The following is a 24,952-nucleotide window of genomic DNA, read 5'->3' as shown; positions in this document are numbered from 1 at the left end:
ACAAACAGCCCTAAACAGGCACGCTTTTCCTGTCAGTATGCTAAAAAAAAATCAGCTCGCGCTTCGCGCTCGCATTAATTTGTTGATGGTGAGATACGTGTCTGTGTCTCATGAGTCATATATATATATGTGTGTGTGTGTGTGGGTGTGTGTGTGTGTGTGGGGGGGGGGGGTGGATGGGTGTCTTATACGATCGAGCGCCTTTGGAACGTTAATGATTTTGCCCCCCCAATCTGAAAAATGAATCGACGCCCCTGCCTATTAAATATCGGTCTAACTGTTAATCTCTGACCGAAACTGAGACCGAAAAGTGTTCTTTTTTTCCTATTTTCCACAGCATGCACGTTGAGATGGCCAGCATATCTTTTCATTGATTTACATCTCATGAAGCAAACTGATTCAGTGGCAAAAAATTACACTGATTTCCTATAGCTCTGTTTGGGGCAACTGCATGTCCATGCAGCGGCCTACAAATTGCCCCTAAATAGATTGCAAAAAAAAGCTGCTAGATATGTATCTGGAATTTCTGACTATCAAATTGCGAGCGGGAATACATTCATAAATGAACTCTCCTGGCAAACTATATTGACCAACGTCGGGATTATTTTCTGGATATTCTCATATGCAGGCCTACAAGTGTATAGGGGGCGTCGCCCCTCCCTGCTTATCAAATGAAATTGAAATGTATTTCGATCACCATGGCATGAACACTAGTAATGCAAACTTACTAAATGCAGTATTACCAAAACCTAACATATTTATGATATGCCGGAACAGTCATGTAACTTGGAATAAACTCCCGGAAGAGTCCATAATGCCATTTCTGTTGCATGAATATCATTATAAGAAATTTCGCTTAGATCAATAAGAATTTTTAAACTGTTTTATTTTGGTTCATATATACTTATAGTATTGTTATTATTAGCATGATTACCCAAGAATACACATCTAACGTTAATTATCGATTATTATGATTTCCTATAAGTATTAATATTGATACAATTCATTAAATTGAGGCCTATTCCCTTTTTAACGTGATTTCATATCGGTGTATAAAACCTCTATCTTTTCCCTTCATCACTTCTTTATCTTGTTGGGACGGATCTGAGTATTTATGAATTTGGTGGAGAAAATGTTATGTTTCTCTTTAAAAACAAAGATAAATCAAACACACCAATCAATCAGACTAGGAAAAAAATAGGGGAAAAAACTAAACAAGCAACAACAAGCACGGCGACTCAAACACCCCAACTTTTTAGCTAAACGTGATCATTCAAGAAAAATAAGCACTTGACAAAATAATTACAGTTCGATGACTTCGATTTATAATGAAAATGATTCGAATGTTTTCTTTGACAAATTTACAAAGTGTTTACAACTCAAAGAAATGCCTGTATGATATATCCAATAATGAAGACAGTAAATAAAGTAATGTCGAATATTCAAAGGAATTATAACAGAGCAATTGATTATGTAATAAAATAGGATATAAACTCCAAAATAGGCCAAAGCGTTGAGAAGTTGACAGTTCGATCTACTTTGCGAATTGAGTTGTTCGACCTGAACTTGGAATGGTGAAATACGTAGCTAGGCCTGCCGTATACAACGGAGAGTGGAAAACCGGTCTTGATGAATCATCGATCGATGTCATGCAGGACAAAAACTCGTCTATGGTGAGGGTCTCAGTGGAACCCGATAAATATCAGGAAAAAGAAGTAAAAAGTCAGCTAAAACAGGAGTCCATTTCTCCTTTACAAAATGAAGAGCCCATACAGCATCAGTGTGGTATACGCTGTTGGGAAGCTAAGCCGACGATCTCGGGGAGATATTGGTTCAAATCCCCATAGAAAAAGATGTAACCAAAATTAAACACCGACGGCTCTGCTGAAGTATCAGCAACCGGGTTTTTTGTGAGAGTCCCCGTTTAATTAAGAACGCACGAAACCGCCCTTACAGGGCGAGATCTAATTGGTCATTTTTCGTAACCAGGAAAAACATTATTTACATATTATTACTAAGTCCGTGTCTCTTAGGGTTCAACACGTATTGGGAATGCTTTCTTTTGAAATTCACCTGCTGTTCCGGAAATACTGTCTTTAATAATGACAGGTGGAAATTTCTTTGCGTCCAACTAAAAAAATCCAAATTGCATTTGATTCTTTTTTTTTTACACGTATCACATAAAAGTGCTTTTGATTCTTGTTTTACACAGTATCACATAAAAGTGCTTTTGATTCTTGTTTTACGCAGTATCACATAAAAGTATTTCAGGCTTCTTTGATATCCTAAAATAAACTCAGAAATTGTCACTACAATCTTATTATGAGATAAATTTTGCTATTTGTTCATTTTTCATTCTGATGTTTCACTTTCTTAATATGTGTATTTCTCTCCTTATGCAGGACCATTATGTGAAACAGCCTGCGAGCTGAGTAATGTTTTATCATGTTGAAAGTTGTTTGAATAAATAAATAAATAGCTTCTTTTTTGGGACGCACTGTATCTCTATGGTATCCGAGCATAAGGGGGGGGGGTGGAAATCTACACGTAGTCTTAAGTCCTGATAAATGATTTTATTACTATCAATTACATTAACAAAGTAATCCATTATAGGCAATGATTTCATAACATAATCAATAAAAAACTTCATTACCGAATCATGATGTCTTATTAATCACGATAATCGTCATTATTATTAACCTTTTCAATAATAAGATTTAAAAGAAAATATCTAATTTGTCTGAAATATTTCTGACCAGTAGTGCCGACGTGGAAGAACTGCGACTTCAAATATGGGTAATTCTTATATTATCTTAACGTTAATCGTCACTTAAATGGAGAAAATCCGTCAGTATTGCAATATATTTTGATATTGAAGCGTTTGTGAGGCATGAGAGTGGGAAAAATGCGTTTTGAAGTAATTAGAGTTGTTGTATATAATCTCAACTTTTTTTGTAGTGGTCCCGCGCCCTGGTTTCCGTGTGTGTTATATTGGGGTAAAACAATGTCAATGCATTGAGGCGGGGGGGTCTCGATGCCGGCGTGTCTGGAGTCCGGACACTTAGATTTTTTAAATCAATCATCTTTTGCTCCAGAACTTTTTGGCAACAAATAGCCAAATAATTGTAAACATTATCATGTGGATGTGCTTTCCTTTGTATTTTTTTGTAACTCACTAACCCAGGCCAGGGTCGGGAGCTCTGGCCCGCTTCGCCTTCGCGGGCCGGAGCCCAGCCCCAGGACTCGACTCGTCCGTGTAAACTAATACTAGGCAGACATGGGTACTCTCCAAAATGGGGTAGAATGGGGTCGCAATAGCCCTCCAAATAAAAGGGGAAAAAATAAATTATGCACTTACCTGGATTATATGGATGACATGAAGGTCTATCGTCACACAGAATCCTGACATCGAGACACAAACCGGATCCTCAAAAATGGAAAAGTTAGACCTCCATGTCGCGTTCATTCTCGGTATCGATCGGCCATTTTGTTTTCAATTTTGAGAGAAGGAGAACAAACGAGACAGAACTTTTCCTCATTTAAGTATTTTTGTTGTCATCCACACACAAAATAAATGGGCTTCTGCGCCTCTACGGCCTACTCTCCCTGTTTTGATCCTCCGCTCTTCGGAGATTAGTGACAAATCGCGGTCAAGAGCATTGATGTCTTGAGCATTTACTGCCAGGATTAAATCTAGCCCACTTGAAGAGTACAGGTGATGGGCATGAATTTTATATATATAGTGAAGTGTCATTTTCAGGATGGAATCATTAACAGTATGAGGAAGGGAATTGCGCAAGGCAATTCAAAGGGATCGTGGGTATTGAGTAGGGTAATTTTTGAAGAGGATTGAAGATTTCGTTTTTAAATAGAAACTTGATTCGGTTTAGAGAATATTAAGAAAAAGATAAATCAACCAGTGCACTCTGATATAAAATCTGTCATGTAAATTGTAGAAAATATGTTCTTGTTTAGAATTTGTTTGGAAATTACTTGAAATATAGATTTTTATAACATCCTGGTTTTTAAATTATTTTTGCAAGAAATAGGATCAGGAAGCCTTTCACCATGGCATACATGTATGACCAATTTTATGGCCCTGATTATTGTAAATTTTAAAAAGTGCTGATTGCTACCCCCTTCATTATTTTTTATCTGACATTATAGATTGTTCAAACATCAATTTGTGACTTGTTCCTTTCAGCTGTCAGTAGTGGAGTATCGGCTCTTTTGTCTGCTATCCTAGCAGTAGCCCTGTTTGCTGGTATGCAGACATACCGCACCCAACTCGCAGATTCAGAATGGCTGACAATATTTGGTGGATTCCTTGGAGCTGACCTATTCATCTTGATCCTCACTGTATCCTTTGCAAACTTTCAATTGTGTTCAATGTTGTGCTGATCTTACGGGAATCCTAAAGGGTGCTTCTCTATGCTGAAAGGAATTTTCTTAATTGAAAGGAGCATATTTTATTTCTTTTTCTTTAATTTAGTTTAAAACCATCTACCAAAATGTTGCAAAATAGTTGCATTGCCAAGCAATAACCTAAAAATATTGTATAATTTCAGCCTAATTTAGTATCTCTGCAGTGTTCCAGTTTGAACAAGAATTGGTCACTTGATGTGATTGTGTTTTCATCATTTCATGCAATTTTTAGCATCATGTGTGCTGAGTGTAGTTAATTTTGCACAGTGCATCATGCACATCAACTGCAACAAGCAAAGCAGGGGAGAAACCATGTTTACATCATTTCGAAACTAGATGTTTCAATGATGGGTCATTTGTCTAAAATATTTGTGATTAAATATTATAAATCCCTGATAGTTCTTGGGTTCCTCAAAGTCTTCTAGGCCAGCAATTTTTGCTGCTTTCATAATTTTTTTTTATCATTGGTCAATGAATGGGAAGTAGGAGGCAAGATAGAACAATTGATATCACAGGCACCCTCACGTTAATACATGTAGCCCCCTTCATATTAAGCTATGAGCCATGCCATGTCAACTCTACTTCATTTAAACAAAATTGCATAGATTTGTTAGCCATGTAATGTATACTATTACTATGGTGTTATCCTTAAAGAGAAATGCCAGTAGTTGCAGTAAACATTGATTTCATGAGAAAGTCTGTAAAACCAGGCTTAATTGTCAGTATACCATCGAGGATCTAGATCTGGTACAGTTACATAAACTGAACTTTGTGAAATCTTGAAATCTACGCTGAAAATATTCACACTGAAGATCCCCAACACAGATAGGCACACGTGGGACAGTGTATTATTATTGCTGGAATAAAGACCCGACGGAAGTGACCGAATCCGCGCTTATTTTGCTTATTTCTCAGCAATTACACAATTTCGACCAGAATCCTTTGGCACATATTTTTTATTCATCCAAACAGACACTTGGGTGGTCATTATATTAGATTCTGTAAAAAGTCATTTTGAGATCGTTACCAAAACTGGAATTTATCTTTAACTGCTAAAATCTGCAGTGCATTAGTAACATTGAAACTATGCTCTTTGGTAAAGGATTTCAGGCGAAACTCATTCCAGAAGGTATGTATCACTGAAAGTCAATCTTCATCTGCTTTTGTTAATTTGCAATACATGTAAAGCATTGGTTCTTTTCTGTGTTCTTTGGATATGCAAGGATGAATTTACACTTATTACTTTTATTACAACTTTTTTTTTTTTTGATGGTGGTTAGGTGGAACCAACCATGTTGAGGGGAATTGCCAGAAGTATATGTAGTTTCAGCTCAACATTAGAATATGCATTCCTCAAGAAAGTTCTGCAAAATAGACATTCATTCATAAATTAAAACATGATTTATTGCTTATGGCCATGCGTTTTATGTTGGGCCCGCAAATAGGTGGTATCGTTACATTTGCACGACAAGCACAGAAATGATTAATGGTATAAAACTTGAAATACATGTGCTACATGGGTATATTTGGTATCACATCAAAGGGAATCTTTATACCAATTACTTGAAAGAAAAAGAAATACTTGAGATTACTTCATTTACCAGTAATTAGCAATTATGTAACATCAATTGGCCATTTTTGCATGGTGGTAGACGAGGGGAGCATGACGAGGGGAGCATAAATTTTTATTTCATTCAGAAATTAAATGTGTAACATCACAGTACCTAAATATGTAATAGTTTTGGGGATCACTGGCTTATTCTTCAATCATAAGTGGGTCACATTTTAACTTTTAAGTTACTTTTAAGTTTAAAGGATACCTAATTAAGCTAATTAGTATAATAATTGATGTAAATCATAAATTAACACGATTGAAATCGTGGCTGTCTGATGTATAGAAAATGAGGAGAGATGAAATATAGTTGTGGGTTACACCTTCAATAAAATTTAGAAGCTGCAAAAATTTCAAAAGGAAAAGCACAAACTAATTAAAGACTTCAGAGATTAATCAATCTTATGTTAATTATGACCTCATGGTTTCAATTTTGACAGTGTAGACTGACAGTGATGACTTTGATGTGTCAGAATCTTCAGATTATTCTGGTAACATAACAGATAGCCAGTATACCTTTTATGCAATTTTAATTGCTGAAAACTTGTTTGTAGCAATAAAGCCCTCATCTGATGCTATTTACTTTTTTTCTTAATGTTACATCACACTGCGTCTATGAATCAGTAGATGACACATATTTGACTGGCACAAAAGTGTTCAGAGAATATTTTTCCAAATTATCAAAAAAACTACTTGAGAACGAAACAGCAAAAACTACTTGAGAATGAAACTGGTACAAAGATTACACTAAACAGAGGCAATTGTACCCATAGAATGTGGTTTGTGCATTGACATTCAACCCAGTACCAAGAGACCATGTTATGCAGAATATCGAGCAAGAGAATATAAATAGAGATATATAAAAGTAAAATTTGCATTATCAACTGATTTCAAGTCTGTAAAACCAAGGTTGTTTGTTACAATATCAAAATTATCATCGTAGATTTAGATCTTGGGGGTGTTTCACAAAGATATAAGTATGACTTAAATCGCACTTAAATCCCGACGCGTACATGATATGCAACGCGCAACCTTATTGATCAATATGCAGTAGTGCGCGTCCTCTTGGCAGGATCTGACCAATGCAGTCATGCCTTTTATAATGCACGCAACTAGGCATTTAAGTGTGACTCTAAGCCATACCTAAATCTTTGTGAAACACCCCCCAGGTACAGGCATAAACTGAACTTTTTGCAGAAAAACAGTCACACCAAAGATCACCAACACATATATAAGCACATGTGTGACCGTGTATTATTATTGCTTTGAAAAAGTCCAGGGGGCCGTCTCATAAAGCTGTTCGTAAGTTAAGAGTGACTTTAAGAATGACTGGCGATCCTTTCTTGGGAACTAAATCGACGCCAATGGAAATTTGATGTGTATCACTTACCACAAGAAAGGATTACCAGTTGTTCGTAAAGTCGCTCTTAACTTACGAACAGCTTTATGAAACACCCAACAGACATCATGCTTGTTCTGCAAATTTCTCAAAAATTTCTCAATTTCTTCCAGAATCCTTTGGCACATACCGGGTATTATTTTATACATACAGACACGTGGATGTTTTTTTTATTGTATGCTACACGAACTCATTTTAGAATCATTCCAACAACTGGCATTTCGCTTTAAACTAATGTTTTCTCTCATCTTTTGGTTGCTTTACAGTTGCTGTAGCTTTGGTCGCTGCTATGTTTGCTTCAGGTTTAGTTCATAGAGTGTGTGTCACAACTTGGTGAGTCAATGAAAATCATATATATAGAATCAACATTGTTTTCTTATTTATTATGTATTTACAATTTATCCAGTCCTATCTCTGATTCTTCAACTTTATTTTTAAAAATGATAAAAAATGCTTTTAGTAAATAAATTTTTCATATATATAACAATGCATGCAAGAAAAAAAAAGGAACCCAAGAACTATCAGGGATTTATAATATTTAATCACAAATATTTTAGACAAATGACCCATCATTGAAAAGCTTAAAGTCTCCTCTTTCATCTGGTTTAACGTAGATGATTCGACATTCCTCCACAAATCAATGAGTAAAAACAAATTGAGGAAAGGATGCCAAACAGTCACTTGGCAGACAGTATCTGAATTTTGAAAGACTGTCACATGCCTAATTGTAAAAAAAACATTTTAGTTTAGTTATCTTTAATTTAATACCTCAATCAAAGAAAAAGGCCGAGTTATAATGAAATTTTGTTTTTTTTTAATTAGTTTAATTGCAATTCCATAATTTCATTAAACAAATTGCCTTACCGTAGTTTACAGAAGACATAATGTGTGGCTGATCATTAGTAAATCAGAGCTTTGAGCAAGTGAAACAGACAGTGTATGTTAAGATACTGGCCCGTTTTTTGAAGTCGGGTTTAACTTAAACTCAGGTTTAAAGTTGTGGTTTAAGTATAAATCACTAATGGTAGAGATATCATACTTCAGCTCATTTGGCTCTCAAATCACTCATAATTGTCTAGGAAGTATAAATAGATGATTGTCTTCACTATCGATGAATCTGGAAAAAGCACAGTAAACATTAAAAAAAACATACAACTTAATAAAAAATTTGACACTTTTGGCTTCCCATAATTTTAGCACAGAGTTAGACCATGGTCTAAGTTAAACCCGACTTCAGAATATGGGCCACTGTCTGCCAAATGATTATCTGGTATACTTTCTTAATATTATTTGTACTCGCTCATGCTTGAATGAAGAATCATCGAGATGTAAGTTATTTCAGATGAAAGAGACACTCAAAGCTTCAAATTGATACATCTTTTGTCTATCACAGATCTGTGATTACTGTATAATCAGAAATATAATTTTTGCTTTTCCTTGGATGCACTGTATATATCATATATATATATATATATACAGTGCCCAAAGATTTCTGCTTTCTCAATATTAAATATGCTTTCTTCTGCTTCACAAACTCCAAATTCTGATTTCTAAATTTGGAAAATTATTGAAAGCTAAGAGAAAACTTATAATTTTGAGTTATGGAAATACATGTAGTAAGAAAAAATGATTACTTAGCTGTGCAGCCTAATGTTTTAGCAACTGACGAGTCTACTGGTGGCAGGCCAGTTGAACAAGGACAATACTTTAAACTTTCATACAATATTATTGGATTATACATTTATCATATTTCAAGTAGGACTATGAAAATAGATTACCAAGCAGGATTTCTCTATTTTCTTGCTTGAATTTATTGGGCGGTAATGTTAATATCCGTTGCCATTTTGTTCTGTTTGAGACTCTTAGTTACTCTGTGTAGTTAACAGACAGAACCAAATGGCTTGGCCCATGAAATTGGATTATAACGTTACAAACCGATAAATTCAAGCAAGAAAATGTAGAATTCCTGCCGCTCTGTACTCTTTATTTCCATACCTCTACTTTAAAGGTTTGAAATAAAGTGTCTTGCAAAAGTTTTGTTTTTTAATATGAACAGAGATCTAGGGAAAGAAAGGTCTTGATCTTTAGTCTTTGAAGTAAGCCTTTCTTTGGAGACATTATAATAATGTTTTCCGCTTTTCCCCTCATTTCCATGATTTCCGTGGAAGCTTCGCTTTATGGAAAACTTCTGACACTACATAATTATATCTGTTGATTAAAATACACCAGTTCAAAGATTGTCTTTTGACATTGAGGATTTCTTATAAAAGAAGTCAATGCTTTCATGTTGCTTTAATGTAATAGTCCAGGATAGGCCCCTTTAGAATATTGACCAAACCTTGTTTTGTCATATATATATAATATTTTTTTATGGTTTCTTGTCCATTTGAGGGTGCTGATTACGAATCTTAATGATGCCACTTGTGTAACCTTGAGCATTTTCCACAAATTGGCAAAATCCAATATGGCCGCCAAAACATGCAAATTACCCATGAAAATCATAAAATTGCCCGCACATTGGTTATAAAATGTATGTATTTGCGTTGCATGAGTGAAACACTCTGAAAAAACGATTTTTGACAAAAAAAATATAGTTTCTAGATATTCAAAATGGCCGCCATAGACCCATGTATTCTATATTATGTACAATATGAATGGGGAAAACTGAATTTCATAAAAGTGAGCACTAAATGCACGTAATTGTGATTTTTAGTGAAATAATGGATGAAAACATGATTGCTAACGAAATGTATCATTTGTTATGTCATGTATGTAATAATTGAAGCATTTTGATATTCAAAAAGCCACCAAATTCCCTTACAGAATTATGTAAAAATTGGGACAAAAGAAAATCACAAGAGTGAGTACTAAAATGCATTTTACTAGTGAATAAGCGAGTGGAATACTGTCTAAAAACATAATTTTTAACGAAATATAAATGCAATTTATGTGATAAATGCCGTATTTTGACATCCAAAATGGCTGCCATAGGCCCATTATAAATTATGAACTACGCGATTGGAGAAGTTAATTTTCACAAGAGTAAGAACTAACAAATGCATGTAACTGTGATCACAGAGTAAAATAATGTCTGAAAACATCTTTTCTAGCAAAACATATTTCTTTTGTCATACATCAGATAAATGCTGTATTGTGAAATTTAAAATGGCCCCTATAGGCCCTAATAGTATTCATCATCATCATCATCAGTGTACGGAAGAAGAAGGCAAGCCTGTCGAGACTTCTGGTCGTTCCTTCTGATAGTACTTGTTCCAACTTGACTATTTTAAATGTCTTGTAAATTACATGCATGCATGTTACGTGGAGGGTGGACGGATATTTTTTTTTTTTAGGGGAGAATTTGATGATGGCAAGACCAATGTTTGTCCAGCCTATGTTTGAAAGAGTCAATAGAGAGTGCCGACACAACAGATGGAGGAAGATTATTCCATAGGTCTACAACCCTCTGACTAAAACTGTTCCTCCTTAAAGTGGTATAAGACCTCTGTTTAAAGTTTTAGATGATGTCCTCTTGTTGTGTCTTGAATGGCAGGGATGAAATATATACAGAAGATTAACAAGTCCATTCAAAATCTTAAATACCTCGATCGTGTCTCCTCTTTGTCTTCTGTAGTGTAGTGAGTACATTCCAAGGCTTACAAGTCTATCCTGGTATGGCAAATGTCGCAATTCTGAGATTAGCTTTTAGCTCTTCTCTGTACCTTTTCGATTTTAACAGCATCCTCCTTGAACCTTGGATGCCACACTACATTTCCATATTCCAAAATAGGACTTAGTAATGTCTTGAACAAGGTTGGCAATGTTGTACTTGAGATGACAGTAAAAGTTCTTTTTATTAGTCCAAGTCTGATTCACTATTTATCACATACATGGCATATTAAATAATATATTTTGTTTAATAGCAATTGTGTTTTTAGTCAGTATTCCACTCGTTTCTCTTAATAATATGCATTTTAGTGCTCACTCTTGCGATTTTTGTTGGCCCTTTTGCCATAGAAAATAATACTATTTGGGCCTGTGGCAGCTATTTTTTATATTAAATACAATTTTCCCATACATGACACAGTAAATTATATATCATGTTAGCATTGATGATTTTTATATATTACTTCGTCCATAGATCACAATTACTTGCAGTTTAATGATCATTTTTTGTGAAAAATTAATTTTCCCTACTCATATTGTACATAATAGAGTATACAGAGGTCTGTGGTGGCCATTTTGAATATCAAATAATAAATATTTTGTCAAAAATGTTTTTTTTTCAGAGAGTATTTCAATCCTGCAAAAAAATTACATACATTTTATAACCAATTTGCTGGCAATTTTATGATTTTCATAAGTAATATGCATATTTTGGCGGCCATATTGGATTTTGCCAATTTGCGGAAAATGCTTAAGGTTACACGAGTGGCATCATTCAGATTCATAATCAGCAACCTCTAATTGACAAGAAACCACAAAAAAAATTATTGTATATATGAAAAAAACAATGTTATGCCTCTTCTATCCTGGACTTTATTTGGATTTCTTTTGTTCATGAACTTTTTCTTTTATTTGGTTCATTTCAGTGTCCTCTTTTCTATGGTGGGTTTGTACTACGTCAACAAAATCTCCCAGGCAACATATGCTCCACCTCCTTCTGTTGCTGCATCAATCAAGAAAAAGAAATAAACAAAGACATGTTTATCCTCTTACATGTAGTTATTTCCTTTAAAGGTCAAGTCCACCCTATAAAAATGTTGATTTGAATCAATAGAGAAAAATCAAACAAGCATAACACTGAAAATTTTCATCAAAATCGGATGTAAAAAAGTTATGACATTTTAAAGTTTCGCTATTTTACACAAAACAATTATATGCACAACTCACTGACATGCAAATGAGAGAGTTGATGACGTCCCTCACTCACTATTTCTTTTGTTATTTATTGTTTGAAATATAGAATATTTCGATTTTTACAGATTTGACAATAAGGACCAATTTGACTGAACCATAAAATGTTAGGGCAATGGTAATTCCACGTATTCAGACAATGACAATGAGGGGAAAATGGGAATAAATCATATTTCATATAATGAAATACAAAAGAAATAGTGAGTGAGTGATGTCATCAGTCCCCTCATTTGCATACCGAACAGGATGTGCATATAACTTTTTTGTGAAATTAAGTGAAACTTCAAAATGTCATAACTCTTATTTTACAACCGATTTTGATGAAATTTCAGTGTTATACTCGTTGGATTTTTCTCTTTTCATTCAAGTCAAATCTTTGTTGGGGTGGACTTGTCCTTTAAAGGCTTCAGTGCTAGTTAGTATATTAAAAGTTGTATAGGTAATGAGAATCGTGTAGAAACCATAAAAGTTAACATAGTTTAATGCAATTTTTGCGAAATGAATGAAAGGACACGGTTTAGTCATTGAGCAGATTTATCATGACGTATATAATGTGAAGGTTAAAGGGGTACTGTGGGCTGAAAATAATTAGTCTTTGATGAAAAGAGTAAAATTAACCGAGCAAAATGCTAAAAAAATTGATGAAAATCTGATAAGAAATAAAGTTATTTCATTCTTAAAGTTCAGCAATGTTTTGTGTAAACATTTATATGCATGTTGTCATGAATATTTATAAAGTGGGCTGATGGTGTCATGTCCCCACTTTCCTTTTTCTTACATGAAATCATAAATTTTCATACAAGTGTGTATGATTTTTGTCCATTTTAACAAATACATGTAAGTTCCAGAAATGATTATATTGCACATTTAATCTGTATTTTTTTTAAATCTTTGAGGATGGATCTGTCTTTATATAATAAATAAAAAAGAATATGTGGATATGACATCCTGAGCTTGCTTATTGCCTATTCTAAAAGATGTGCTTAGAACTGTTTCAACAATATAAAAGTTTGAAATGTCATTATTTTGGTGTTCCTTGTCCAATTATTAAATTTTCAATTTTTTCGGGGGGGGGGAGGTGACTTTATATGTTCATATCATTATTTTTCAGCCCGGAGTACCCCTATAATCTTGCACATTTGTATTTTTCTCATGAACATTTCAAACTATGAAGCCATGTTTGATCATCTTTTATTCTTTAAATTGGCAACATACAGTAAGTATTTTTAATTTACTGCTGTATCTTTCCTTCTGAAGTTGATGTATCATCAGGAATGAATGGAGATTGATATACATACATGTAGAAGGTCTTTGAAAGTGAGGAATTTGCCAACTTGTGTGGAAAAACAGCAATGCCGAAATTTTCATTTAGTTCCCAATTTAGAGATTTCAGTTAGTTTATTCCCTATTCAGCTTTGAATGAAAGACACTGATGCAATCAGTGGTGCCAGAATGTACTGGTCAAACAATGCTTTGGGAGGCGAGTTATTGTGCATTAACACCTCAAAACTGCTCGGAAGTTTCAAGTGCTCCTCAATGCAATGAAACAGATTCAGTACACTGCAGATTTCGCTTTTTTTTCTCGCTATTTTTCTGTGTAGTTTGTATGGTTGTAATGGACTTGACACAAGAAAATGATGGGACAAATTACCAAATCACTTTGTCCAGCAAAGGTTTATTGCTATCATCAGTTCCAAATGATTCTCAATTTTCAGCCTGTGTTGATTTTAATCAATAGAGAAAAATCAAACAAGCATAATGCTGAAAATTTCATCAAAGTCAGATGTAAAATAAGAAAGTTATGACATTTTAAGCTTTTCAAAACATTTATTTGCACAACTCAGTGATATTCAAGTGAGAGGCGATAATGTCCCTCACTCACTATTCTTTTGTATCGTTTGAATTTTACAATATTCATACAGATTTGACAATAAGGACCAGCTTGTCTGTACCACAAATATGTTAACACAATGGACCATTGTCAACGGGAATTCCATATGTTCAGGGAGAAATAAAACTTTGTTTCACAATGCAATGAGGAGAAAATTGAAATATTACATGTTTGATATAATAAAATACAAAAGAAATAGTGGGTGGTGTCATTGTTTACCGACCAGGATGTGAATATAACTGTTTTGTGAAAATAAGCGATATTGTGAAATGTCATATCTTTCTTATTTTACATCTGACTTTGATGAAGTTTGCTAATTTGTTTTTTCTCTCCTTGTTCAAATCAACTTTTGTTGGGGTGGACTTGTCCTTTAAGTTGGAATAATGTAACATGGATTTCCTTTTTATGACATCATCATTACGCCATGATTTATTCTGGATTGAATAAAATGTACATTTATACAACTTGAAATACAGTCATTGATTGTAGCTCGGTGTATGTTTGTCATATAAAATCTTCAATTGTTGGATGATAAAGACAAATGTCACAATTATCTGTAAAGAGAAATTGTATCTCAAGGACATTTGGAGGGGTACTTCGGGCTGAAACTATTCACTGAGCAAAATGCTGAAAATTTCATCGAAATCTGAAAACAAAGAAGTTATTGAATTTAAAGTTCAGCAATATTTTGTGAAACAGTTATATGCACGTCGTCATGAATAATCATTAGGTGGGCTGATGATGTCACATCTACACTTTAATTTTCTTATGGTATTACATGAAATCATAAATATATTTTTCATACAAGTGTGAATAATATGTCTCCCTTATATGATAAAATAAGTTGCAGCAGTGATTATATAATGCATTAAATCAGTTGTCATTCCATTTTTTTTTTCATGGAGGAAAAAAATTACTAAACTTAATTTCATCCAATAAAATACACAAGAAAAAGTGGGATATGACATCAGTTTGCTCATTGAATATTCATGAAGACATGCACGGAACTGTTTCACTTTGTTATTTCTTGTCCAATTTTGATAAAATTTTCAGTGTTTTGGTTGTACGATTTTTCTTTATCTGTTCAAATCATATTATTTTCAGTCTAAAGTGCTCCTTTAACTCGTAAAGTGCCTAATGAAAGCATGATGATCGTGAATAGTCAATAAAAACATTTGCAATTTGAAGTAACCCGTTTTGTGCACAATCCCATGTTGAGTATTTCATCTTGTCACAATTATCAACCCAAATGAAAACTTGTTTTAAATACAAAAGGAGAATAAATGTGAAAGACGGATAAATAAAAGTGTAATCATTTTTTCTATTTTTTTTTTAGTTGTAAAAATTGTAATCAATATAAAATGGATATCTGAAATTGGCCAAATTTTGTTGTCATCGTGATGTATAGGATGAGCACAATCACCATGTTCTCCTTCACAAAAGAGCTAAAACGTCACATAAATTTATCCATAGTTTTGCTCAGAATTGTATGTTAGAATTTTAATAAAAGTCAGAATTCGAAGAGTAATCAGGAGGAAACTTCAATTTCCTTATAATGAACACGTGCGAGTGCGAAGCATAAGCGAAAATTTCCTAAAGTCACATTAAAAAAAAAAGGATTTCACATTTTCTAGGCATCCCTGCATTCTCCAAGTCTCCCTCACCTTATTTTATTTTACTTGTCTTCCTCCTTTTCCTCTTTTATTTTTTCTCCTCTCCTTTCACCCTTTTCTTTTTCTTTCTCCCCCTTTTTTTCGCCACCAAGGGGGGGGGGGGGGGGGACTCGGTTGCTTCGGCCCCCAGGATCCACCTCTGTAGTGATGTGAATACATAACTGACACAGGAAAACTATCCGGCTTTTTTAAAAAGGGGTGTGGTTTCTTCCAGCCAGTAATCTCAGTATAAAACCAACATCATTAACATGACGTGCATGCGAGTGATGTTGCTCTCCGCACGCAGAAGAGAGAAAAAAATGAAGCCATAATACTTAATTTCTTATAGTCATAAGACGTTCCAAGACTTGTATAAAAGCGCATCTCCCTCGGAGATCTCCAGTTATTTCAACATCAACTTGACCTGGTGGATGAGCTTAGAATTAGAAGAATGGATCTCCGTGGAATTGTAAACGGGCCTTCTGCTCGTCGTACAACGTGTCCAGCCTTAACTCCGTCCCTCGTTCCGAAGTTTTATATCCCGCCAAAATGCAACGACATTTCATCCAATAGAAAGATTGAAGAGTTGCCCATTTTATCCAAGAACATGAAAAAGATGCATCCATTCCATAGATGGTCTATTGGGATGGGGAGATCTCCTAATCAGGAATCGAGCTCATCAGACGTCACTAAACCTCAGGATTTGCAGTCGACGAATGACGAACAATTGCCATGTTCTCAAGATCGTCGGAGCAGTGTCCACATCGATTCCCACTTTGAATTTGACATGAATGCTGATTCAATTTATCAGGTGAAGCATGATATATGGAGCGATAGTGATCCAGGAATGAAGCTCTCTATGACGTATGATCATATACCAAAAATGAAGACACCCTATGGTTTTAGTTTCCTAAAGTGCAGTCCATCGGACAATGTCAAAAGAGAAACGCTTCTTCTCAGCCAAAACTTTCGGAATCGCATGATGCCGTTGTCCTCGTCAGTATGCAGTCACGATCTCCCATGTCAAGATGATGAGAGAGGAGAATATTCACAAAAAGCTGTCATCGATTTATCGGTTGTTGAGGTAACGAGTAAAACACCGGTTCGCAGAAGCGTGTTTGTACCCAATGAGCAATGCCAAACCGAAGTCCACGTTTCCGAATCACTTGACATGAAACGTTTGAATTCTAAAATGTCTGCTTCTTTCACCTGTCAGCCGCTTCCAAGAAGATCTTCACAAACAAGTTCTAACGCAAATCTTCACCCTCTGGCCGCGTCATCCACACCGAATACCAGGGTGAGAATGGTACGAAAGGTTAACCTGTCTGTAGCTCATGGAGCTTATGTGGACAGATCGGAGATGATTGATAAGCTGCAAATGTTGTGTGTAAGACAGCATTTTGAGACTAGATCACCAAACCTAGGGGAAATCGAACTCTCTCTTAAATACGATCGACGACGCCGACGATTAGGAGTTCGTGTTATCCAACTAAATGGTGTCGGGCTGACTTCAGGGAGCGCTTCGCGCAAGATCAGCATCTACGTTCGACTCCGCCTCTTGTCTGAACATGCTGACAAAGAAACAACTAAACACACAAGGCTCGTCGAAGGAACCTGTGACCCAACGTACGATGAAGAATTTTCTTTCAACTTGTCTCCATATGAACTCATCTCAAGAAGGTTAGAGGTTCGAATATTCAAGGGCGCCCGGTTTCTGTTAGATAAGTGGCCTTCCTCTTGTCTCGGGGAAGTTGTGTTAACTCTGGCAGATCTGAAGACCTCGTTACAAGAGATATTCCTTCAAAAGGATCTGAAGCCCAAAGGAATGATTAAGGTTAGTAAAATAGAGCACTTTAGCATTAGTTTTCAAGTCGCATTAAGCTATATCTTCCAGTAACATTAATGTATGGCTACATATATTTACCTCTTCGGTGTAACGGTTGTTATTGGATCACAAAATGAATGTTTAACTCGAAGCCTATTGTTCATAAAAAAGATAAAGTAGTTTTTTTTTTCTTCCTCATCCTACCTTTATTTTTTTATTTCATTTATTCATTATTGGGTGGGGGGGGGGGGTACCCGGGGTTGGTGGTTGTTGGGGGATAGTGGGCTTAATAAGATTTTGTAAAGACCTGTGTATATTGGAGTATAATTATTTATCGGGGAGGGAGCTGGGGACCGCGCAGGCCAGACGAGAATACTTTTTTTTACATCATCTATGATGCCATCGTGCGTCCATCAGAAGACACAGCATAACAAAGGTGTTCGATCAGCTATACTGGATACTCTTCAAAATCAATCAAAATAAAAATGTTGAGAAACATTCACATTTAAGATGCGATCGTTAAAATTGAACAATTCAGGTGAAAGTGCTGAAAATGGGCTCAACAGTGCGCCATTGTGCTTATTAATCTATCATCGGGTAAAATAATTCAATGTTAAAAAATGTGCATTCTATTATTTTGTCTTCTTTTTTCAGGATACGCGGACATCGACATTGAACATTTCTATTTGCTATCGATCAAAGTCTCGGAAACTGTGCATCACTGTGATCCGAGCACAGGGTCTTCCTAGATTGGGTTTCTGTAAAACAAAACCAGGTAAACATATGTTTATAATATATAAAGTCCATTAAAAAAGTTTGGAAATCTGATTTTGATCGATAATCCCTCCTCGGTTTAGTGAATATTAATGTGTAATTGATATTATTGTGAATAGATCATTTTATTCTCTTTAAAGTGATACCCTACATGACATGATTATGGCTGAAAGCCGGGAAAACATTGCTATGTATAAAACATTGCTCTGCACATGGAGGTGCAGTGCCCTGAAATGTGGGGCAATGTCAAAATTCAAAAGTTGCAAAATGACACAATATTGAAAGTCACTGTTTTTTTTCCGTGGTGATGAGTGAGTTTCTCAGCGGTTTCTTTTAACATGGAATCAAACACACCTCTGCACAAGCAAACACATAACAAACAAACATGCATGGGATTTCAAACCACGACTCAAACCATATGTTACCATCGTACTACATAAACCACAACAAAAACAAAACATCAAAAATGAAGAAGCAGGGGCTTGATTTGAATGGATTTTCATCTCTATTGACACAGACAAAAGAATCATGATCTTTATTGACCCTTCATGACTATTTCTGCTCGTTTTGCAGCTTTTCAATTTAGACCTCATCCAACACTTTTGAATCCTGCTCTTTTCGCGATGGCATGATCATAATAACAAGCATGGTATCATTTTAAAGAGAATTAAATGGTCTTTTGAATGATATCAAATATGCATTGTGTAAAATTGGGAGTTAGGAAAAATTAATGGCCAAACTCAGATTTCCAAACTGTTTTTGAGGGGTTTATATATCTTTTGTTGCTACTATTTTTTATTATCATTATTTCATTGTTCTATATTTTTCTTTTATCCTTTTTTGGTAGGATGGCTTTGTTATTGAAAATTCCCTGAACATTTCTTCATAATAGAAAATGGCGCTAGAGAAATCCTATATAAACCAAGAGTAGTGTGGTCTCTTGGTTAGAGCATTGGTCCCATGATTGTGAGGTTATGAGTTCAAATCCCCACTCGGCCATTATCTCTGCTTTAACCCCCCCCCCCCCCCCCAAAGGCATGAAAGTAAGTTCTGTCGTTTGTAATTAAGGATACCCACGATGACTAATCGGACGTAATATTTTCATGTTGTAATAATTAAGTGCGGCGGAAAGTTGCTTTACCGATAGGAGTTATACTTCAACAAAAATTGTGTCATATTATGTGTCTACACATAGGTAAGATTGTGTGATTTGGAAGAGGAAAAAGATGATAAAAGTTCTTTGCCAAAATAGGGTTATCACCACCTAAACGGCCATTTTTTTCTTTCCCTATAGACCAACGTGCAAAAGGATATATTCTAGTCACTAAATATAGGGTTCCCCTTCCTTTCCATTTTTCTCGATATCCTTTCGCTTTTTCCTTCCCCCCACCTTTTATCAATTTTCAGGGGGTATTCGGAATAGTTTTAGTGTTCATTTAGGTGGTATGGCCTGTATTCGCGGAGTTCTGTAACAGGTGTTTAATGGGATCCGTTCGTGAATATTATACCTGCAGTATGTAATAAAGTTAATAGTACATTAACCCCTTCTCGCCCTTTCTCTCACGCTCATGCAGACTGTCAAGTCAAAGTCGAAGTTACTCAAATCAAGAACAACGCCCTCAGTACCGTCGTCAAGCAAACGGGTTTTCGACGCCATTCTCGGAACCCCGTCTTCAAGGAACTGATGTCGTTCGAAATCAACGACCTCAACAACCTTCGTGACGGAATGACGGTGTTGTGTACTCTCTCAAGCAAGAGCTTTACCGGTAAACCGAGGATAATCGGTCAAGTCCGGTTTGGAGTGGGCGCCTCTAAAGAATCGGAAAAACAGCAATGGGCAAACGTTCTCCAACATCCAGGACTGTCCGTCACAAGATGGCACACTCTTTTGAGTTAGTGGCTTACAATATAAACTACAGATATATTATATTATCAGGGAGTCTCAACCCCTCAACTCCCTGATATTACGATACATCTTTCCAGATTTGACTCGCTCATACATCAGAAGGCTTCAATAAACACTATAGTATGCTTTGGTATCATCACAACATGCAGCCCGGGCATACAGCTCCCGTGCAAGGCCGGCTGTGCTGCATTTTTTTTTCAATAGGTCTAAATAAGATAGTAGGGTAAGCTTGTAGGCATAATGGAGTAAGCTTTAAAGGCAGCATTATGTTTTCAATGAATATCCTTTCTGTGAAAGGGATAATTTGTATATGAGCAGAGACTTCTGAAGATACATTTTTTGTCTATTTTAACCGTACGTAGAATGTATAAAAATATTAATAAAATTTAATGCCGATGCTAGATGTTGTTTTCACTGATTGATTATGCTAAGGTCATCTCCCAAATCGCGATTCATAATATTATTAGTAGTAGTAATACTTTTCTCATTATTACCATTATAATGATTAAAAAAATGATCATGTTGATGATAAGATAATTGTGTCTAATCTGCAAAAATCGAAATATTTTATAATATAAAAGAAATAGCAAGTGTGCGATATCATCGATTCTCTCATTTGCATATCACCGTTTTGAGCCTTCAAAAATATCCGAAATAAGTGAAACCTTGTAAATTGTACTTGTTATTAAGGCCTACTTGTTAAACATCCGACTTTGCTGAAATTTTCAGGGTTATTTTTTTTATTTGATTAAATATAAAGACGACATTAGGTTTTCAATGAATATCCTTTCTGTGCATGGGTCTGGGAAGCGTGGGTGCTGGGGGGGGGGGGTGCATGCTGAAGCACCCCAATATTTTACCAGGGGGTGCTGCGTGTATTATTTTCCATAGGCAGCACCCCCTGGAATTCTGGTAGGTGTGTCAAATTGGAGAAATGTATGGAAAATGACCAACATTTTGTGTTTAAACCGATTTTTTCCCTTTTTTTTTGCTTGTCAAATTTCTTTGGACCAAAACAACCTTCATTCTGTAGTGAAAACCCCCCTTTTTTTTTCCTTGTCAAATTTACTTCAGCACCCTCAGCTAAAAAATCGTTCCCAGGGCCCTGTTTTTGTGAAAGAGATTTTGTATATGAGCAGAGACTTCTGTATTATGTCCTTGTTTGTCTTTTGTTTAAAATATCAATAAAATATCAACAACTTTATCCTGGTCGATGCTTGATGTTTTTTCAGTGATTATGCTATATGTCTTCTCCCAAAAAGTGATTTACGAGTTTGTTATTACTAGCAGTACTTTTATCATTATTACCATATAATAAGTGACAAGTGGAACGCCTCTGGCAGTCTCGCCTGTATTACGCGATTCGATATATCAGCAGTGAAAACAGCTATTGAATAATTATTCACAAAAGAAAACATTCATATGATAATAAAATGCTATGTCCATTGACCCAAAATGACCTTTGACCATGATCATGTGATCTAAGATGTGTGCAAAACAATAATAATCTATACTTGATTACCCTTATGTATATGTTTCTTGAACTAGATACATAAAAGGGCCATAAACTTTCTAAGTTATGATGCCAATTCAACAATTAATACCCGCCAACATGACCAAAGTTCATTGACCCTAAATGACCTTTGACCTTGGTCATGTGACCTGAACTTGACTCGCACAGGATGTTCAGTGATTATTGATTACTTATGTCCAAGTTACCAAGTTTCATGAACTAGCTTCATAACAAATTTAAAGTTACGATGGAAATTCAACAAATACCCTTAACATACCCAAAGTTATTGACCCTAAATGACCTTTGACCTTGGTCAAGTGACCTGTACCTTAGGCAGGATGTTTAGTAATACTTCATTACCCTTATGTGTAAGTTTCATGAACTAGGTCTGTATACTTTCTAAGTTATGATGACATTTCAAAACTTAACCTTTGGTTAAGATTTCGATATTGGTTACCCCAACATGGTCAAATAAGTTCATTGACCCTAAATGACCTTTGATCAGTGGCGCAACAGGCGGGGGGGGGGCAGGGGGGCAAGCTGCCCCCCCCCCCCTGGCGGATTTCACCGGGAAAATAAAAAAAAGCGGGAAAAAAGAGAAAAGGGAGAAAGAGGGAAAGGGGAAGGGAAAGAAAGAAAGAAAAAGCGGAAAGGGAAAGGGGAAAAAAAGGGAAGAACATAAAAAGGGAAAATGGAAGGAAAGCGGGGAAAAGAAGGAGAGAAGAACACGTGAGGAAATATGAATATCCTGAAATACTAATACATTAGCATGATTAGCAAGAGAGGGATATAAAATCAAAAGGGATGACTCAGCAATGGCATGCACGGGCAAGAATGGCGGAAAATGGGAGAAAGAGGCAGAAAGAAACGGGAAATGAAGGAAGAACCAAATGCTTAATGGGAAAATCAGAATATATAGAGAAAAGGGACGAGAATAATAAGCGAACTTAATAACACGACCGGGTTGCCAAGGATTGAAAAATATAAAGAACGGTAAGAAAGGTGGATGGCGTCTATTATAAGCTTGCTAAATTTTATGCAATATATAATGGTCGCAATCAGGACAAAGTGTCCCGGGAAAAATCCTTAGCCAAAGTAGGGTTAGCCAAGGGCTAGTCATATCCCCCGATATTATGTCCTAACCTAAGTAAAGCTATGCGCTGGCAAGATTTACCGTAAAAAGCCAATTTACTTTGGCTAAATTTGCAAAGCTACTATCACATAAGTAGAATTTAATTTCAAAATCATTTTTAAAGGCCATTTTTTTCTGGCTCGCTTCGCTCGCTGGCGACTTTTATAAATTTTTCCACATTTGCAATGTTGTGCTGCCTCGAAATATTTCGTTATTATCCGCAACTGCGTTGAAGTTATATGGGTTGTGTATGTACCCGCGGTTTGATAAAACAGTGGCCATCTGCAATGTTTAAAAATATCCCGACGTTCCGGGGGCTCTGCCCCAGACCAGTAGCGGCAGGAAGGGGGAGGCACGGGGGGCATTTGCCCCCAGTGAGTTGGCCCCACTCCCAAAATTTTGAAAAATAAAAGAAATGTATAGTAAATGTTGTCATAGGCAGTCTACTAAAGTTGCTAAGTGCTCCGAAACAGCTTTTTCGTTCCTTTAATTTTGAAAATTTTCTCATCCATTTACTGTTAGCTCCCAATAATTTTTTGTCACTCACATAAATCTTTCAGGTCATTTTTAAAATTCAAAATGTCGCCCGCGCTATACACGCTCGCAGTAGCTGTTGACTGAGATAAGTAAATTATCTGTTCAAATGGGGCTTAATAATCCATTGTTCAAGTCAATATGCTTCTCGCGATTAGAGTTTTTATTATTCGTTTTGGCGAGATACGCGCATCCTGCCTATTCATAATTTTCATAAATAAAAAATTTCAGCTCGCGCTACGTGCGCTCGCTTCAAATGTTTAATTAGATAGCCATCCAGTTCATGATTACAAAAAGTGCTTATAAACCGTCCAGTTATCATCTCAGGATGTTAAAAATTTTCAGCTCGCGCTTCGCGCTCGCATTATTTATTTGGTGAGGTATCATCTTTATGACCCAATGCAAGCATCTAGTCCTTAAGAGGTCCCTTTTCAAGTCAATAGGGTCTACATTAAAAACAAATAGCTCGCGCTTCTTGCTCGATTTTGAGAAATAGGCAAAATATTTGTGTGTTGACCCGCCCCCAAATGTTCTTTTGCCTCCCCCGAGGTTAAAAATCCTGGGCCGCCATTGCCCCAGACCCGATCCGCATAGCACTGGCCCCCAAAAGTTCTACAACCGAGAACATAAAAGAAAAGATGAAAGAAAAGGAAAGGAAGATGTAAGATATGATGTTATTTTCTGAATACCATGTCACAATCAATCTCAAAGTTAGATTCTCATGAAAAGCTCTTTTTTTTCTCGCTCGCTTCGCTCGCTCGGGACTTATATTAAACAACTTTTTGCTGCGCGCGCCATGCTGTGCCCCCTCTTTTTTTTTTTGGGGGGGGGGGATACTTATCACGCATTGAGCTTTGCCCTAATGCTCGGGGCACAATCATAAAAAATCCTGTTCATACCATGATATGACCGGGAAATTTTTGGCTCTTGCCCCCCCCCCCCCTGGCCACCGACCCCTGTTACGCCACTGGCATCCTGTGGGAGAGATAATGGGATTACAATATCTTGGATCTCATATCTACATCCTGTGGGAGAGATGATCAGATGACAAGATCTTGGATCTCGTCATATCTACATCCTGTGGGAGAGATGATCAGATGACAAGATCTTGGATCTCGTCATGTCTACATTATGTGGGAGAGATGATCATATGACAAGATCTTGGATCTCATATCTACATCCTGTGGGAGAGATGATCAGATGATAAGATCTTGGATTTCGTCATGTCTACATCCTGAGGAGGAGATGATCAGATGACAAGATCTTGGATCCACGATATGTCATCTGATCATCTCTTCTAAAAGTTGAAGACAGGTCGAGTTACGAGTTCATGACATCTGATCATCTCTTCCACAGGATGTAGACATGACGA

At 36.0% G+C, this 24,952-nt stretch overlaps 2 protein-coding genes across 3 annotated transcripts; both read left to right on the top strand.

Moving 5' to 3' along the window:
- The first annotated feature begins 2,569 nt into the window (after positions 1-2,569).
- On the top strand, positions 2,570-15,435 carry LOC129262132 (keratinocyte-associated protein 2-like). 2 transcript variants are annotated; one of them, XM_064100220.1, is made up of 6 exons: positions 2,718-2,796; positions 4,205-4,359; positions 5,491-5,554; positions 7,703-7,769; positions 12,029-12,155; positions 12,744-15,435. In XM_064100220.1, exons 1-5 carry the CDS (start codon positions 2,793-2,795, stop codon positions 12,129-12,131), a joined length of 393 nt encoding a protein of 130 aa, XP_063956290.1. In that variant the 5' UTR covers positions 2,718-2,792; the 3' UTR covers positions 12,132-12,155; positions 12,744-15,435. The 2 variants fall into 2 exon arrangements, with proteins under 2 accessions (XP_054756155.2, XP_063956290.1); XM_054900180.2 differs by having other exon boundaries at positions 2,570-2,796; positions 12,029-15,435.
- Positions 15,436-16,303: 868 nt separating this feature from the next.
- LOC129260310 (synaptotagmin-like protein 3) lies at positions 16,304-21,605 on the top strand. The gene is made up of 3 exons (XM_054898313.2): positions 16,304-17,730; positions 18,376-18,496; positions 20,070-21,605. Exons 1-3 carry the CDS (start codon positions 16,348-16,350, stop codon positions 20,390-20,392), a joined length of 1,827 nt encoding a protein of 608 aa, XP_054754288.2. The 5' UTR covers positions 16,304-16,347; the 3' UTR covers positions 20,393-21,605.
- Positions 21,606-24,952: the final 3,347 nt, after the last annotated feature.

Source organism: Lytechinus pictus, chromosome 5, assembly GCF_037042905.1.
Source record: "Lytechinus pictus isolate F3 Inbred chromosome 5, Lp3.0, whole genome shotgun sequence".
NCBI classification, from domain to species: Eukaryota; Metazoa; Echinodermata; class Echinoidea; order Temnopleuroida; family Toxopneustidae; genus Lytechinus; species Lytechinus pictus.
Note: the sequence above shows the minus strand (reverse complement) of the source record. Positions and strands in the feature narration are given on the sequence as shown.

Coding starts and splice junctions, on each gene's coding strand:
- LOC129262132 (XM_054900180.2), top strand. Junction 4,360..5,490: donor TATTCATCTTGATCCTCACT/GTATCCTTTGCA, acceptor TAAAATCTGCAG/TGCATTAGTAACATTGAAAC. Junction 7,770..12,028: donor AGAGTGTGTGTCACAACTTG/GTGAGTCAATGA, acceptor GGTTCATTTCAG/TGTCCTCTTTTCTATGGTGG.
- LOC129260310 (XM_054898313.2), top strand. CDS start 16,348: ATGGATCTCCGTGGAATTGTAAACGGGCCTTCTGCTCGTCGTACAACG. Junction 17,731..18,375: donor AGCCCAAAGGAATGATTAAG/GTTAGTAAAATA, acceptor TTCTTTTTTCAG/GATACGCGGACATCGACATT. Junction 18,497..20,069: donor TTTCTGTAAAACAAAACCAG/GTAAACATATGT, acceptor ACGCTCATGCAG/ACTGTCAAGTCAAAGTCGAA.